At 48.9% G+C, this 18,595-nt stretch overlaps 1 protein-coding gene across 1 annotated transcript in view; it reads left to right on the plus strand.

Moving 5' to 3' along the window:
* Positions 1 to 18,595, plus strand: part of LGR6 (leucine rich repeat containing G protein-coupled receptor 6) — a 156,138-nt gene that overhangs the window by 99,117 nt on the left and 38,426 nt on the right. Inside the window, exons 5-6 of the mRNA XM_021527716.4 lie at positions 3,182 to 3,397; positions 13,609 to 13,680. Coding sequence (XP_021383391.3) covers positions 3,182 to 3,397; positions 13,609 to 13,680 — 288 coding nt within the window. The remainder of the gene's footprint in view (positions 1 to 3,181; positions 3,398 to 13,608; positions 13,681 to 18,595) is intronic.

The following is an 18,595-nucleotide window of genomic DNA, read 5'->3' on the forward strand; positions in this document are numbered from 1 at the left end:
ACCTGTGCTGCACTTCTCACACCCATGGACATCCCTAGGGGAAAAAGAGCCCTTCCTGAGGGTTGCTAAACAGCCACAGAGCAAATCCAGCAGCATTCAGGGTTTCCCCAAGTCCTGGGGCACCGTCACGCTGAAACCAAACTCCTTTGTGGGTCAGACTGAGGAGTTCATGAGCAAAGTGGGATGGAAAGTTGGACAGCCATGGGCTCCACCTCGCTCCCTGTCCCTGCTCCTGCCCCTGTCCCTTTCCCTGTCCCTGTTCCTGTCCCAGCTCAGCCTGGCTTACCAGCCCCTGGCTCTGGTTCAGCATCTCCGTTTCTGAAAGCTTAGTTTGGGTTTGAGAAATTATAACCATTCACATGGGTATTTTCATTGTCTGTTCTTTAAGTAATTAAACTTGAAACTGAGCATTCACTTTAAAAAAATTTTCAGTAAACTTATAGGGATTTGGATGAAAGAATATCTATGGGAAAAGTAAGCAATGCTGCTTCTTTTTTTTTTTTTTAACAGCTTACGATGCCAAAACCTAACAGAATTATTATGCTGAGGAAGGAATGGAAAAAATAAGCAAAGATTAATATTTTGTGGAGAAGCTTTAATTTTGCTCAAAAAGTTCTTGTTTGTCCCAAAACATTTTGATGAAATTTTCAAATAGATTCCTTAGCCTTACACTGAGCTCCTGCAGGGTTTGCTTTTCTGATCTTTATTCTTTGGAACTGTTCTCTCAAGAAGATGAATGATGTTATTCTCTGATTTGTTTATAGTCGGGGGGGCAATAAGTAAATTGGAGCAGAACTTGCAGTGCCTACTCTCTCAACAGGAAAAATCAAAATCCATTGTCTTGTGTTGGCCCTCTGAGCAAAGACACAAAACCTGTGGGAATGGAGCTTTGGGTGTGATGTGCTTTTGTGATCCTCTCAACAGAACAGAATCACAGAATCAGTCACAGAATCACAGGATGCTTTGGGTTGGAAGGGACCTCAAAGCCCATCCAGTTCCACCTCCCACCATGGGCAGGGACACTTTGCACTATCCCAGGTGGCTCCAAGCCCCATCCAGCCTGGCCTTGGGCACTTCTAGGGATAGGGCAGGCACAGCTGCTCTGGGCACCTGTGCCAGGGCCTCCCCACCCTCTGAGGTTAAAACATTAATGTGGAAAAAATGGGAGTAATGGAATAGGGGTTTAACCCACCCTGGGTTATTATCCCAGCCTCAGGTGATGCTGTAGCAGAGCTTGTACTCTGCATTTAAAGCACATTTTCCTGAAGCTCTCAGGAAAGTTTGACTGCACTTCTTAACCGGGTACAATTCTCCAGATTTGTCCATCCAGGTCACGCCAGCCAGGGCAGGAAATGCTTCTTTCTGTGATGTAGGGAAGGTCTGTTTCCCAGGATTATCTGAGAATTTCACCCAGGAAATTCTGCCCACACTCCCTTGCAGAAAGCAAGGCTTGCACCCAGCCTCTGCCCTGCTCCCACTCGTGATGGGGCCTTTGGTCTCCTCCTCCTGCAGTTCATTGCAGTGTTCTGTGAATTAAAAAATGTTGGTACTATTTGAAGAAGGATCATATCTGAGGAGTTACAGTGACTACGGGGGTGCTCTAGTGCTCAACTTTCATCAAAAATATTACTTTATATAGTCAAGAATACTAATTTCTTTACCACATTCCTTTCTAGAGGATCATTGATTTGAAGGCTGGGCCATGACATCTCTGTTAACTTCCTTCTCTCATGCTTTGATAAGAGACAAAATGTTTCCTCTTTGCAATTTGAATTCAGAGATCTCTGCCTTAGATAGCTTGGAAAAATAAAATAAGCTCTGTTGCCTGTGGATGGAAATTAAAATTTTGTATAATTGGTTCCTGGTATTTCGTCCAAATTTGAAATATTTTCCGCTTATAATTTGGTTTCAAAATCTGCAGATAACACATTGTATCCTGCTCACCATCACTGCAATAAAAGGTCTTTAGAGAGATTATTCCCAAACCTAAGTTTTAAAGTTTTCTTCATAATAGCCTTAATTTATTTTTTTTTGGCTTGTCATGTTATTTTGAAACAAAAGCAAGTGTTCAAAATTAAAGTTTCTCACCAAATTAAACCTCAAGTTCAACCACCTTAAGCTTTCCACAGTGATTAAAAATAAGCAATTGGCAAATGGAGGGAAGGACAGGCCCGAAGGTGTGATAGCAGAGCACAGGCTCAGTTCCTGCCCGTGACACAGGGGCACAGTACCCCTGGTGGTTGGGATCACTCACAGAACACTGAGCAGGGCTGTGACACATTTCCCATTTCCAGCGAGATCCCTTCCCTCTGGAATGGGGCCGTGGCTCCTGGTCTGGCTGTCCTGCACAGCCGTGGGTGTGAGCTGAGCTGGCATTGCTCAGGCAGATCCACAGCAAGCCCAGCCCTGGGAGATGCAGCTCTGATGCTCCGAGTTCAGGGGGTGGCTGTGAGCCACGGCTGGCCCAGGGGCCACCCAGAGGGACTCAGCCCCACCACGGTGCTCCAGAGGCTGCCATCAGCTGGCAGCACCAAATGGCCATCAAGGAGGAATGGTCCTTGTGATGCCTTGTGAAGGCTGCCCTAGAACAGAGGCTGGACAGAGCTAAAGAATAAAGCAGGGATTTATTAGGAGGCCTCCATGGATCCACCTTGGGCAGCACAAGAGCCCAGCCAGGGCTGCACCCAAGGTGAACCAAAATGGTCACAAAATGCACAACTGGTCACGGGGTCTCTCACTTTGATAAGTTCTGCTCCATTTGCACCTTGCAGTTCATTGTCCCATTCCAGCTTTAGCCCATGAAGTCTTGTTTTTCTCTCTTCAGCCCACATTGTTTGTGCTCTTGGGCCTGAGATTTGAATTGGCTGTCCTTGGTCCCCAGCTGGAGAAGGAGCTGTTTTGTCTCCCTGCTCTGTGCAGAGGGCTCACCACCCCAGACCCACACACTAAAGCAGCACAGAATGTGAAAAATAGAAAAGCCAAAACCTGAGGCATTGCGTGGCGGTGGCAGACATCTCCCAGCAGAGCTGAGAGCGTCACCAACACCTTTTCATGTTAATCACTATTTACAGCTCAATCCAATCTCCCTGGCCATCAATCCATCCCGCCTCTGCATCGCTCCCTTTGCACAACACCCGGGAAGGGCTTTCACTGATCCCCACCCTGTTTCTCTCCCACCCAGACGCCTGGATGCAAACCTCATCTCCGTGGTGCCCGACAGGAGCTTTGAGGGGCTGCTCTCGCTGCGTCACCTGTGGCTGGACGATAACGCCCTGACGGAGATCCCTGTGCGTGCCCTGAACCACCTGCCAGCGCTCCAGGCCATGACCCTGGCCCTCAACCAGATCTGGCACATCCCTGATTTCGCCTTCCAGAACCTCAGCAGCCTCGTGGTGCTGTAAGCCTCCTCCACTTCTTATTCCCTCGCTGGGACAAGGTTCTTCCCAGGGCCCCTCCTCCTGTGGGAATCCCTGCTGCTCACTCCCCCTGGGGCGAGGGACAGAGGTTTTCTTCCCCCTTATTTGATATGAAATGCTAAATTTACCTCTCTTGATTTTTTTCATATTTTCCCCCCTTTTAAGTGAAGAGCTAGAAAGCTCCCTGATATAATTCAAGAAATGCTTTATATTAAAAAAAAAACTCAGCAACTAGAAACAAAAACTAGATTGTTTTCCTTGAAGACTCAAGCAACAAAAACCTTTTCATTTCTTTTCCTCCCTCCAATCCCTGTGTTAAAACTACAGAAATTTCTAGCAACATGAAAAAAAATAATTAAATTGCAACAACCTGCAGTCAGGTCAAAAAAGCAATATTTTAATTTCAAGGAAAACATACCAACTCACTCCCTCTCCTCCCCACTCCCCGCTTTTATTACCAAATACGATTTTAAACCAAAGGTCTAACGCCAACACCTTGGCCAAGCCCGTGCCTGCTTATTTGCATGAGTGTGGTACATCTGCAGGTCAGCTGTTGCTGCCCAATTCGCCTCGTAGGCATCTCCCAGGCAGCGTTGGGAGAGCAGTGCTGCTGCTCCAGGATGGAAACGCTCCCTCCATGGGCTCCCACGGCCTGGGGTTCCTGGGCTCCATCCCACCCCGGTGCCGTGGGTGTCCCGGACAGCGCTGGGCTGATAAGCACAACCTGTCCAGGTCCCCCAGGCAAGCTCCCAGCCACAGGCAATCTTAGCAAGCAGCTCAGCTCTTGAGATCAGCTCTTTGGTGAATTCAGCTCTTCAGAGATTTCAGCTCTTTGGTGAATTCAGCCCTTCAGGGATTTCAGCTGTTTGTTTGCCACGGGCAGACACAGGGAGAGAGAGGAGAAGGCTGCATGTGGTTCCACAGCTGTGTCTTCATTGGCAGCTCCTGCGAAGGGTTTCAGTGTCAGCTCTTCTGCTGCGCTGGGCAGAAATGGGGTTTATGTAGGGTACAGGGGTTTTGGAAATGATCCAATAGCCAGGGTCGAGGCGAATATGCCCTACAGTCCTACAGAGAGATAACAAAGGTCTGAATGCAGACAAGGGGCTTCTTTGGTCCAGTCATCATGACTTGGCATTTCTTATCTTAGGCGAGTGACCGCCAGGGAGGCCTTGCAGAACCTCTGGCTGCTACAGTGGGCAGTGAGACACCAAAGCTCCTGCAGAAAGGGAACTGATCCCTCTGGCAGCTGCTCAGGAGGGGCATCCTTTCTATCAACTGAGCCTTGCAGATTATCTTCCCTTTAAAAGGAACTTCACATGTGCAAATTAGATGCTTATTACTTCTTTGGTGTTGATCAGCAAGTTTGGGTGTGATTGACAAATGGTTTAGAGCTCCTCTATCCACATGAAATGCCATCTCTAGTTTGGTAATTTGTACTGATAGCAGGGTGTTAAGTAACCTCAGCATGTAGTGCCTTAGTGAAAGTTTAGCAATTATTTCCCTTTCAGAATTTAAAGTGTTTACTGAGACCATCCAGCATAGAAAGTGCTTGGACAAAGCACAGTTCAGAGTTTTATTAAGCACATCAAATTCATCTGTTTAGACAAAGCATAAAGGCTTATTTAGGAGAAAAGCAAAAAGCAACTTGAGAAAAATCAAAAAAGTAGTTTTCACCCACAATAGTGCTCATTCTCTAAGGCAACCCCTGGCCACCATAATGCAACCACTTCAGTCAGCTTTAATAGCTCACTCAGCGGGTGAGCTGACATCTGGGGCTTCATTTCAGCCTCCAAAGCATGCTGCTTTCATTCCGGCTCATCCCATACTGTGGGCAAGAAGCAACTCCTTAATTAACCAGGCAAGCTTGAGAAATAAAAGTCATTGACCATTAGGTCACAAGGGAGAGAATAATGTCCCACCACATACAATTGGAAGGGAACACATGTGTGATCCTGCCAGGCTCTGTGGGACACGATGCTACATTTTTGTGGGATCACAAGTGTTTGGCAGAACTGGCCCCATAAATCTCTCCCATGCTTCCATGCAAGCCCTTGTCAACACATCACCAGTGGAAAGTCACCCAGTGTCTCTCCTGTGTCCCAACCAGGGATAAGTCCCTGCTCCAGACTCACCCACCGAGCTGACAAGCAAAAGTTCCCAAAACACAGCCAAGCTGGAGACAAGACATTCCCCACCAGGGTGCAGATGGTGTGTGTGCCTTCCTCTGCCAGTGTCTGGATTTGCAGGTAGATGGAGGATCTGGCTGCTGCTCTAAACATGGGAAACTCCCAGCTACAGGGTGTTAAAATGAGCCCCTGGGGGAAGAAAGCCGAGGGCAGATGGGGCTGAGCACAGGGGAATCCCTCCTATACAGCATGGTCATACTCAGGGACACGGCTGGTCATGGCTGGTCATGGCTGGTCATGGCTGGTCATGGCTGACCACGGCTGACCACGGCTGACCATGGCTGGTCATGGCTGGTCATGGCTGGTCATGGCTGACCACGGCTGACCACGGCTGACCATGGCTGGTCATGGCTGGTCATGGCTGGTCATGGTTGACCACGGCTGACCACGGCTGACCATGGCCGGTCATGGCTGGTCACGGCTGGTCACGGCTGGTCACGGCTGGTCATGGCTGGTCATGTCTGGTCATGGCTGACCACAACTGACCACAGCTGACCATGGCTGGTCATGGCTGACCATGGCTGGTCATGGCTGGTCACGGCTGGTCACGGCTGGTCATGGCTGACCACAACTGACCACAGCTGACCATGGCTGGTCATGGCTGGTCATGGCTGACCGTGGCTGGTCATGGCTGACCGTGGCTGACCATGGCTGACCACGGCTGACCATGGCTGGTCATGGCTGGTCATGGCTGGTCATGGCTGACCACAACTGACCACGGCTGACCATGGCCGGTCACAGCTGGTCATGGCTGGTCATGGCTGACCGTGGCTGACCATGGCTGGTCACGGCTGGTCATGGTTGATCATGGCTGACCACAACTGACCACGGCTGACCATGGCCGGTCATGGCTGACCATGGCTGGTCATGGCTGAACATGGTTGGTCATGGCTGACCATGGTTGGTCATGGCTGGTCATGGCTGACCGTGGCTGGCCACAGCTGAGGGCAGGAGCCTCCCAGGTGCAGCTGCACCGTTCCTGCTCCACACCCCTTGTGCCCTGGGCAGAACTATTTCACCATCCTGCACCGCCACAAGCATTGACATCAGAGCCTCAATCTGGAATACTTTAAAGGTTCAGTGTCTGCTAATAAATGAAACCTTTGTTGAGGAATTCCCTGATCTTATTCCCATTTATTGCTGCTGCAGGCTTCAAGCTAGGGCTGCAGACTGTTCAGTGAGCAGAGTCCCATGTAGATCACTCATCATGAAATCCACGACTCTCCATAACTGGCACCATCCTTTCCCAGCTTTAATAACTGTAATAAGGGCTCCGTGTGCTGGGGTGTTGGCACTGTGCTTTGATGGCAAAAGAGAGGTGGATATTTGATCAGGATAGGTTGTCACTGTTGAGACAGGACAGGAACAAAAGAACTCAGCCTTCTGAACTGGAAGGCTAGATGAACAGAACTCAACTCAACTGATTTATTTTGAATACATTGCTCTTTTTATAGGGAACATTGTGCAGACTAATTGCATTGGTCTTAAAGTCTTAAAGTAAAAACATCTCAACCATTGGTGTGCAGTGAATGATGCACGGTGGCAGAACATACCTATAAACAATATGGATAACAAGAGAGATAGAGAATTATTTACATTCCTTTCCAACTCTTTCCCAGGCCCAGCCTGGTTATAAACCTCTCTTTTTCTCTCTGACTGAACTGAGAATATTCATAAATAGTTAATGGGAATAGGTGGTTACCTTCCAGTCTGATCTATTCAGGACCAAATGTATCTTAGTACCTGCACACAGAAATAATCCTGAATACTTTACAGCTGATGATTTGTATGAAGTAAAGGTTGTTTTACAAAAATCATCATCTTTCTTGAGCATAAGAGATTTTTCATTCAGCAGTCAGCATCTGAAACCCCCATGCTGCTGTGCTGACAGTCCAATGAAGTGCCTGGCAGCAGTTTTCAGTAGTGTCCCTCATTTCCTCTGTCAGCTGAATTCAGCAAGAAGTCTCAAGCCAGGAATCACAGCACCTTCTTCAGTCCCACTCTTCAGAGGGGTCCTCAAGTAAAATCTTTTGATGCCAGGAAATCCCCCATGCTGCAGACGTGTCCTTGCTGCCACATCTCTGCAGTGGGCTGCAGTTCCCTTCTTCCCTGATGGCACCCTAGGAGCTCTCAGCAGAGATGCTGGGATGTGTGTGGGACACAGAGCCTGAGTGAACGTTCCAAAACAGGTCAAGCAGTAGAGACATTTGCCCTGTAGTGAGGGATCTGGATAGAGAAAATCTTCAAGTAGTTTTACTTTCATCACATAGCAGAGAACCCCTTAAGTTAAAGCAAATTAGGTCAAAACCCAGATCCGTCCTTGTTTGGGTCCACAAGGAGCCTTAGCTCCTGGAAACCTCCAGGAATCATTTTGGGCCTGTAATGGGAGCAAAAGAGAAGCTCCACTCCTCTAACCTGGCCCTCGCCTTTGCCTACCTGATCAAAAAAATGGACTCTGGGAAAAGTTGTTCTTGTGCCATTACCAGTTAGTTTTGCTTAACGCCCTCTAATTCTTGTGCTCTGTGTCCATCTCCTCTGTGCCACTGCTGTATTTATGTCTACTGCACCCTTCCCTCAGCTCAGCTCCTCCAGTCCCCATCCAGTTACCTGGTTTGAAACATGGAATCCCAGGATGGTTTGGATGGGAAGGGACCTCAAAGCTCACCCAGTTGCACCCCTGCCGTGGGCAGGGAAACCTTCCACTGGCCCAGGGTGCTCCAAACCCCATCTGGTGGCCTGGAACACTTCCAGGGATTCAGGGACAGCCACAGCTTCTCTGGGCACCCTGTGCCAGGGCCTGCCCACCCTCACAGGGAAGAATCTCTTCCCAACATCTGATCTAAGTCTACCCTCTCTTAGTTAAATAAAAAAAATCTACCCTCTTTCTCCCTTGTCCTGTTACTACATATCTGTGTAAAGTCAGAAGTTAGTTCTCATATTACACTTATTTTTTCCTTCACACCTTCAGATGGAGAGACCAGCTCTGTACACTGCATCAAAGACAAAAATTAATTCTGGTTTATATCATGGTACAATGCTGTTCTGTGCCCTTTCCCTCTTCTAGCTATCCCTGTCACTTCATTTGCTTTTTTCATAGCTACTAAGTACCAATACCTCTTTCCTGGAGATATATAAAATCCTGATAGTGTGTATGCTCATAGAAGACTGGTTCTCCCCTCTGCTGTACTTGTCAGTCACACAACCTGAATATCAGCTGATAATTTATTGTCAAGGTCACTCAGCAGCTGAAAGCATGAAAACAGTAAATAAAGGCTCTCTAGTAGAATTCCTCTTTCTTACAGTTTTTGTCATTAAAGGACATGATGCAGACCTCTCTCTAACAGAATGATTTAGTGACTAGAAGAGAAAACTTCTTTGCAAGATTTATGGGTTCCCATTCCCATTTTTCCTTGTTCTGGCAGAACAGTGGCTGAGACTTTCAGAAGGGACCACTGCTTTTCAGTGTCTTCCTTACCTAGGAGCAAACATAACACATCCCAACTCTCCAGGGAAGCTGATCACCAGTCATTTCAGTGACATCTGTGGGACTTGGGGCTTCCTAGCACCACAAAGCCCAGTGAATCCCTGCCCTCACCTGTGCAAGGGAGTTACCAGTGTCTCTCTGAGAAGTTGTAGGCAACCTCGGTCTTGGCAGGGAGTGCAATTCATATGCATGTGCAATTCATTATCACTGAGAACAATATTGCCTGGAACATCTGGGTCCCATTCATGAGCCTTTTTATTGGCAAAAGTGCCTTTTCTCTCGGAGGACCAAGCTTGCTGCCTTGGCAAAAGTGGATTTCCTTCTCCAGCACTTGAGGAAGAAGCAAATCGTGCTCCAATGCACCCTGAAAATGTCATTTCAGATGGAGCTTTATTCTTCACCAGACAAGCCTCATGCTGGTCCTCCAGTAATGGAAACAATCCATGGAATTTGCGCCATTTATGATTTAGATCTGTCTACTTATCCATGGCCAAGTTGAGGAAAAGAACAATTTTGCCACAATAAAGATGGAAGCTCATCATGGCAGTGGCTCGTCAGGGGAGAATTCATATGATGTCAGATTTGAGCTTGGTTCAAATCATCTAATGCAAATAATTGATGGGAAATGTTTGCATTTGTCCTTTTTGAGAAGAAAAAAATGAAGTCATTAAAAATGAAAGCAATGGCAAATCCACCACTTCTCTTTGTAGTCTGTTCCAGTGGTTAATCATCTTTAGTGTTAAAAAAAAAACCCGCTCATATTTCCCATTTGAATTTTCTTTGGCTTTGACTTCAGACATTTGTTCTTATTATTCTTTTCTCTGCTAAATCACAGAACCATTTTAGTACCCAGTTTCTAACCAGGAAGAATCCTATACATTACACTGCACTCATCCCCTTGATCTTCTTTAATAAGCTAAACAGATTGAGTTCTCTAAGTCTTCATCCTATTTTTTTTCCAGCCCTTGGATCATTTTTGTTGCTCTTCTTTACACCCATTTCAGTTCATAAACATCCAGTTACCAGTGTGGGTATCAGCACCACATTTATCCTGCCAGATCTGCTTTCACCAGTGTTCAATGCAGATATTGATACAATTTCCCTTTCCTTGCCCATATAGACAAGCACCTTCATTAAAGCATTATTTAGGCACCAACTCAGCTTGCTTCTCTTCTGTGTAAGACAAATGTGCAGTGCCCTTGGAGGTGGCATTGCCAGAGTTGAAGCTACTGCCTGTGTTGGACTGTCTTAGACTGTTCTCAAGACCATTTAATTCACTGAAAAACTAAATGGAAAAGGAAGTCCGGTAAAACCTGAACAAATTTGACTAAGGGTGCTGCAGGAATGATGGAGGAAAATCACATTTATTCCCAATTTATGGTAAGATCTTGTTGGCAAGGAGAGAAACTCTTCCTTCTCAAATCTGTTGCATGTTTCTTATTGTGGGTCAGAATTGATCTTGTAGGTTTTTTTTTTTTTTTTCTGCTTTGTTTCTAAATTCTCACCACCTGAGGCATCAGGCAGGGTGCAGCCTCTCTCCCCAGCCTGCACGGGGATTCTCACTGCTGCTGGTCTCGGCAAGGCACAGCAAGGGCTCACTGGCAGCAGAGGAGCTGGCTTGTCCCCGGCAGGTGGGAGCTCTTGTGCTGCTGCAGGAGGTCCCAGGAGGTCCCACCCTGCCAGGGTCCAGTGTACAGTTGCTGTTCCTGTTTCTGATGGAACTGCATGGCTGAGAACAGCCTGCAGGCCTGCCCACAGAACAGCAGTGACTGTCCTCATCCCAGGCAAAGCCTTTCGTGGGTGACTGCCCAAACCCACCCTCACCCCCTGGCACTGACCTGCCAAGGAACAGACCCAGCTCCTAAAGCCCATTGCCCTTACCAAGGTGACTGGTGGGTTTCAGCAAAAGCTTAAAGACTTCCCATGTTTTTGCATCATAGGGGTTGTTTATAGCCCAGAATCAAGTACCTTGAGCTGCTATCAAACCAGCTGAGCTGTAATTTACAGGGCAGAATATAACGTCGTGTGGGCTGAGCTCAAATCGACAAGCACTGGAGATGTTGCAATTCCACTTGTTAAAATTTGTTTACCAGGGGAGAAAAAAAAAAGGCAGGATGGAAGACAGGAACATCTTTTCAAGTGTTTACCTTTCCAGCTCTCTTGTTTCTATTATTGCCATGTGGTTGGGTAACTCTAGAGTTCAACTTGGACAGCAAATTTTTTTATAACTCCCTTTTTTGGTCGCTCATAATTTTCTCACCAACAAAGAACTTCCTTCGGATGATTTTCATTACTCTGCCTCCAAACAAAGCAGTCTAGAGCCAAATATATACACAGCAGGTGATTGCTTTTCTCTGCTGTCTCCTTGTCTGACTGCAGTGACAGCAGCCAGCTGGTCAGCATGTCTGAGCTCGGACAAGGTGTCCAGTCACACTGTCCTGACAAATCTACGGGGAGCTCACACCTTCCCTGGCACTCAGCATTCCCTTGTCCCCTCACCGTCCCCTCACAGCAGACAGGGGTTTGGGCATGGGGTTCTTGTGGTACCTCTTCATGCGATCCCACAGCAACTCCAGACCCCAACCCTCGCTTTGCCAACTGCAGTATCCAGTGGCAAAGGAACTCAAAGTGGTTTGCAGCACCAACTGAAGAGAAGGCAGCATGACTAGAAGCTGCTAACATTTGATGGAGGATGTTATCTGGGCACAAACTTCTTTTCATGTGACAAAGAGATGTTTCTCCCATAAGATTCGCATTTTTATCTCAGGCTTCTTTTCTCCCCTAAAAGTCACAATCTAAGTTTTCTTGCAGGCAACATCCTTTTCTTTTTTCCCATTTGCTCCAAGGAGCAAACGTATTTTATCAGATATCTTTCCCTTCCCTTCCCCTTCCTCTGAAATGTTTCTATGCTCTCATCCCAACCATCTCAGGCTGGTTTCTGCTTTGCGGGCCCCTACCAAACTGCCCTAGAGCCTGGCTGTTCCTCCACTCCCAGCTTCCTTCTGCTTTACCCTACAATATTTGGCAGTGGGAGCTGCCTGTGCTCAGCCAAACAGCTCACGCTCAAATCCAGGTGGAGTGAGAGATTTTTCAAGCTGAGACACATTTAGATCAAGCAGCAAATAATGAAAAAAACCATTTATCCACCTGCCAGGATGGAGCCTCCCCCAGGCTCTTGGAAGGCGGCAGCAGCATTGGACAAAGGCTGGTGCATCCCTTGCTAGTGCTATCATGGGCATGGGACAAAAGGATCCCGAGGGGAGTGGTATGGCAGCAATTCACCACATGGAGTTGGTGTTAAAAGAGGATCTGAACTGATGGGGAAACCTACCCTGAGAGACCTGCCCCTCTTGGTGGGCAGTTAGCACACAGAGCCTGGCAGTGCAAGCACGGGCATCAGCAAGGGGGTTAAGGGCAGGCTGCTAGAAGTGCAGACTGGGCAGCAGTGGGGTGTCTTCTGGTTTTCAGCAGACTTTTCTCAGACTGCTCACAAGAACTCTGTCCATGGACTCGGAGGTGCCATTGAGTGGGATTTCAGAAGGAGCTGCACAATTAGCCACAAGTTCATAGCTGTAAAGGAAGTGACATGGAAGAAGCACTGAGATGTGCACACATACACAAGAGTCTCTGATAATCCAAGACAGGGAATTCAGGGATTAAGGCCTTGGGTTTGACAAAAGACTGAGACAGGAGAGTGAGAAATCCATGGAAAAACAGAACCCAGAACTCCAGAACTCATCACCTACAGAGCTTCCAAGCCAAAATTACCCCAGGTGGCTTTGCAGGGGCCCCCAGCATATGGCTTCCCAGTGCCAATGTTAAGGCTGGGAGCTCCCAAGCCTGTAAGCACTAGATGTTCGTGGCATGTAGCAGCAGGATGAAGGGGAACAGGAAAAAAACTGTTCCTATGGTGCAGAGAATGTGCATCAGCCTGTGGCATGGCCCCAGCACTTCAGCTAGGCACTCTGAAGCACTGAACTGAAGATAACTCTCACTACAATCAAACTGGAGCTGGTCCAGGAACTGTTTTTTTTTTTTTCCTTTCAATGTAAAGATAATAAACTGTGACTAACAGGATGATTTTGCACTCAAAGTCTTCTTGCTGGTACTAAGCCTCCATGAAGTCCAAATATAATTGTGTCCTTAGATAGCCCCCAGTGCCCATGAACAGCTGGTGAAGCCACACTGTGGGCTGAGCCCAGAGTAAGGTGAGCTCCAGGGTGTTTCTTGAAGCTTCTTGCTTTAGCATGTTCATCCACAGCCACCTGACAGCTGTGAAGGTGGAGATCTCAGGGAAAATCCTGCATTAGCCTGGAATTCCTGAGAGGAATGGGAGCTCTTTAGCTTTCTGCAAGCACTACTGCACCCAACGTGTCTCACGGGGTAAGAGAGGGAACCCCATAAGTGCCCTTGGCACCCCAGCCCAGACTGTGCTCAGCTTACAGGACACTCTGGACCACGGCTCAGCCCACAGGGAAAGGTCAGCCTGCAGCCCCACTGACCATCTGTGTTTTGTCCACAGGCACCTGCACAACAACCGGATCCAAAGCCTGGGAGCCAACGGCTTTGATGGGCTGCACAGCCTGGAAACCCTGTGAGTGCCCTGTTTCATTCTCTGTCCTAAAGACATGGGGTGTGTTCATGGCCCAGCACAGCAAGCATTGTCAGATTAACCCCTTTTCTGACTTGGAGATGGGGTAACTGAGAGGCATTTTAAAAACTTTTCTTTTATTGGCAGCCTCTTGAGAAGGGTGAGACAATGCAGGAGTTATAATTCATGCCATCACAATCAGAAGCCAACGATTTTCTAATTACAACTCATTATAAGCATTTATTGGCCTATCAGCTTCAGCCACACCATACTGTAAATGCCTTAAAGCCAATCATCAAAAATTACCTCTTGTGGGTCCTACTACAATATATCTTTCATAGTTCTAGTTCTTCAAAGTATCTAGTCTTATTTACAAAACCATTCTTTGAAATTTATTTCCAGTTCCATTTCTCTCTCAGCAATGTCTGTCCTATTCCATGGCATTTCTAAGTCAGCATTTCTTATCTCAAAGTTTACATACAGATACACACTATATGAGCCTTCTGTCAAGCTTTAAGAATTCTCTACAAATCCATTTCCACATGCAGGAAAGGGGGTCAGCCCCACACTTGTCCCTGAGGGCAGCAGCAGGGCTGTCTCCAGGCATGAGTGGTGCCCAGGGCATGGTGCCTGCTGGGGAGGGAGAGCCTGGGCTTTCCCCTGTGCCTGTGCTGCTGCTGCAGGGGATCTGTGCATGTGAGCAGTGTGGCTGGCGAGGGGTTCCGAGGCCCTGGACACCATCCCAGGCCAGGGGCAATCCCAAGAGCTTGGATGCATTCCCTACTCAGGGAGTGTGTCTCCTTCCTCAGCACACGGGCGTGGTCCTAAAACCTCCCCAACTCCTGACCCCAAAGCGAGAGGCTGGCTCAAGTTTGGGGCCTGGAAAGTCCTCAGGGGTCGGTGGGGTATCTCTGAGGTGATCTCGTGTCTGCTGGAATCACCCATAGCCAGCTGATTTCATTGTGCACAATGTGCTTGGCACGGCTGGGAAACAGCCGGTGAGAAGACTGCAGCGAGGATGGGAATCGGGAGTGAACTCACCTCAAGGACACACCTTCAGGAAGGTAGATTGAGATTGGATAGCAGGAAGAAATTCTTGGCTGTTAGGGTGATGAAGGCCTGGCACAAGGTGCCCAGAGCAGCTGTGGCTGCCCCATCCCTGGCAGTGTCCAAGGCCAGGTTGGAGCTCGGAGCAACCTGGGATAGTGGAAGGTGCCCCTGCCCATGGTGGGAGGTGGAACAAGTTGGACTTTGAGGTCCCTTCCAAGCCAAACCATCTGTGATGAGCAGCTGGAGCTCACCCTGAACTCGGGGACAGTCTCATCCCACAGCCTGGACACACATGCCCTGTGCTGTGACAGCTGCATGAGTGGCCTGGGCCTCGTGCTGTGTATCAGCCCAGGAGGAAACATAAACAAACAAACAAATAAATTGAGGCACTGAAAGACTGGAAAGGGTGCTTGATGCCTCCAATTGTGCAGAAACATGTCCCTCCATGCAGGCTCAGGGTCAGAGGCAGGCCCTCGCCTCCTGCCAGGAGAACCAGGGGGTCCAGGCCATGGCAGAAGGAGATGCTGCTTCCCAGCATTCAAGTGCCACTCAAGGAGACAGGGCCCCTCTGTGCCCAGCATGGTGCCAACAGCAGCCATCAGGCAAGAGTGGCAGCAGCAGGCAAACCCTTGGTCCCCAGACACACTCCTCAGGGCAGGACCATGACACACATTGTCTCTTCCTTGCAGACTGGCAGATCCTGGGACCACCCAGAAGGGCTCAGCTGGGGAGAGGCTGAGCTGTGCCAGGGCTGGGAGGCTGATGGATAGTCTCCTCTGGTGACCCACGGGTCCCAGCTTGGCTTTCTCCCCAGTCATTTCTGGTGGTCACAGGAAAATATGTGAGGGCAGAGCTGTGGCACCCAGGCTGCACAAAGGCAGGGAGCAGCAGGAGGAAGCAGAGAACTTACTGATTGAAGAAAACCTTCTTTGGACTACGCTGTAGCAGACATGCAGGAACATCCCAGCCTGCATCTTGGCAACCCTTCTCTGTAGGCAGGGTGGTTAGAGATGCTGCTGCCCATCCCAAGCAGAATGGAGCTGCAGAGGCAAAGATGGCCTTTTTTTTGCTGTGGGAAAGACTAAAGGGAGATAATTCTGTTTCCACAGCCAGTTGTGCAGAATGTTCATTTTCCCTCTTTTCCACTCTGCTCCCACTCTCACACTTTCTTTACCTTTTGCTGCCCATCCGAGGTGCCACCCAGCACCTGGGGAGCTCCATGTCCCCTGCTCCCAGTGCCTGCAGGGCCAGGGCTGTGCAGCTGTGTGGGGACTCTGGAGCACTGCAGCTCTGCAAGCCCTGCCTCTGCTGATGCTGATCAGGCAGCCCTGGAGGATCCAGCCTCCAAGGGTGGTCCTGTTGGAGCAGGGCACTGCCTGTGTCCAGGCCCTGCAGGATGGACGGGTGTGAGGGTCCCACAGCCCCACCCTGCACAGCTGCCTGCAGCAAGGAAGGTGCTGGGGCAGACAGCTCCAGACTCTCCACACTCTCCTCCACATCTGATTGCTCTGAAGAAGTGTCCTCCAGAGCAATGAGAGACCTTCTGCTCCTCTTGACCTGAGCATCCACTTCTCTCCTTCGGGCCAGCAAGCATTGCAGCTCAGTGATCCTTGGGGTACAGATGTTCCTCAAGTGGAGCCACCCCCCATGTTAATCCTTAGCACCCACCTGTCTGCTGGCCAAATCTGGCAAGTTCTGGGGCAAAAAACTGCCAAGCTTTTGGTTGACTGTCCCAGCCAAGCTGCTAGACCTGCATCTACCTTCCACCTCTCAGCTCCTGTGCATGTGGAGACGATTACAGGCTCCACATTTATCCTCTAACTCAAATTATGATTACATTCTGTTGACAGCACTTAGCACATTTTCTTGGCTTGTGGAGGCCAAACCATGTTCTCAGTTACCCCGTGGGTGTTACCTCCTGGAAGGCAACAGGATGGTAAGGGTTGGTGAAGACAGAAATTTCTCCAGGGTTCCTAAAATGAGTATTTGTGGCCAGATGTTGATTATAAACCAGGCACAATAGTTGAAGAACTGTAAAATTTGAGTGGAAAACATTGTTCAGGTTTTTCAGAAAAGCCTGGGAAGTTTTAGGTGCAAAAACCTCTGTCTCCCTAAGGGAGATATTTCTTCTCATATTCAGCTAGACATGAAACCGTCTCTTTTTATTAAATGCCAAAACCCTAAGAAAAGCAGCAGGCACTGCCCTGTGCAGTTCACAGCAATGTGTGAGCTGTGTAAGTACAACCACACTGCTCACCTGCTCCAAGTCTCAGCATTTCTGCAAAAACAGATCCCAGTGGAGCATCTTTGCTCTTGGAGAAGGCTTGGCACTGATATTTCAGGAGAGCAGCAAATCTAGAAAGAGGTGAAGTCAGATGAATTACTTCACATTTCCCTTGCACTGACCTGCAGCTCCTGTGGACAAGTCAGCTCTGCCGAGTGCACAGCAAGAGCAGCTCTGTGTTCTCCACTGATGGGGGAACAGGCAGATGTGCAGCACCCACCAGGTCTCAATGAGTCAAACACCAGCATGAAACTGGAGAAAGCAGCTCCAAGAAAATTTTCTCTGTCAGGGCAAGACCTGGCTGCTCCCCAGCCTCCCCCCCAGCCTTCTCTTCCTGGGAAGGAAAGTTGGCAGGTAGGCTGGAAGCAACTCAGAGCAGCCTGGGCCAGGTTCCAAAGGGGTTTCGAAACAGCCCTTTAAACCAGTGAAATTCCCTCTGCAACTCCCATCAGCCTGAGAGATGACACAGAACAACCCCACAGGGCTGTGGGAAGAAGCCCCAAGCTGAGCCATGAAACCAGGGAGTAGATGGCCAGAGTGGGAGAAGCCTGGCATCTTTTAGCCCTTTCCCAAAGACATGGAGTGAATAAGAGTGTAAATATCCTGATTCTTCCTGTAGCCCCTTTGGGTTAACGGCCTCAATCCTCCACACAAGGTGTAAGGTGAGGGGATGCCCACGGGAAATGCAGGGAGGAGCCAGCACTGCCCTGCTGGGCACGGAGACCATAAATACCAAGGGAAGGACATCCATCACCCATTGGCCTGTGGCCAAGGTGAATGGCAAGTGGCCTGGCACAGCAAGGTGAGGGTCTCCTGAGAGGGTGAGGAGTGGGGAGGTGAAATGAAAAAGAGTCAAGAGAAGCACCATCTCTTGCAAGAAGTAGGTGCAAGGCATGCCAAGAGACTGCAGACACAATGCTCTTTGCATGCTTCCCTGTTCCAGATTTGCCCTGTCAGTCCTGCCCTGTGGTGTATCGTCCTTTGAGATGATTAACACCTGCAGTAAAACATCTGGGACCCTCACCTGTTTCTGCCATTTGGATGGAAAGATCTTGAATTCTCCATTTTCTGATTATCTTAGACCTAATTTCTCAGTCTTTAACAAAGCAGCAAGAAGGGGAAGGGGTTTAGACATCTTCTAGTGGGAGGTGTCCCTGCCCATGGCAGGGGCTTGAAATGAGATGATCTTTAAGGCCCCTTCCACCCCAAACCATCCCATGATTCTGTCATGAGATTGGCTGTGTATCAGAAGCCTGGTGAGTAGAAGTGTCATGGGAAAGCTGATGGAAGGAGCAGTTCAGCTGCAGCCAGGAGCATCCCTGCAGTGACAGAGACTGATTCTTGGGAACACCAGAGCTTGTGCTCAGGGCTGGGGCAGGGTGCTGGGGAGAGCGTGGCCGTGGTTTCAGAGGAGCAGCAAGGGAGAACTGCCAGCCAAAGGCCTGCCTGGTGCTAACACAGGGAACAGCTTCCCCATGCTCTGTGAGGAAAGGACTTCTCATGAGGGGATGGATCCCTGTGACATCAATTTCCACAGGGAGGCTGCTCTCATGCCCAGGTTTCCTCCTCACCACTTCACCTGGA

This window comes from Lonchura striata, chromosome 26 (genome assembly GCF_050655825.1).
Source record: "Lonchura striata isolate lonStrDom1 chromosome 26, ASM5065582v1, whole genome shotgun sequence".
NCBI lineage: Eukaryota > Metazoa > Chordata > Aves > Passeriformes > Estrildidae > Lonchura > Lonchura striata.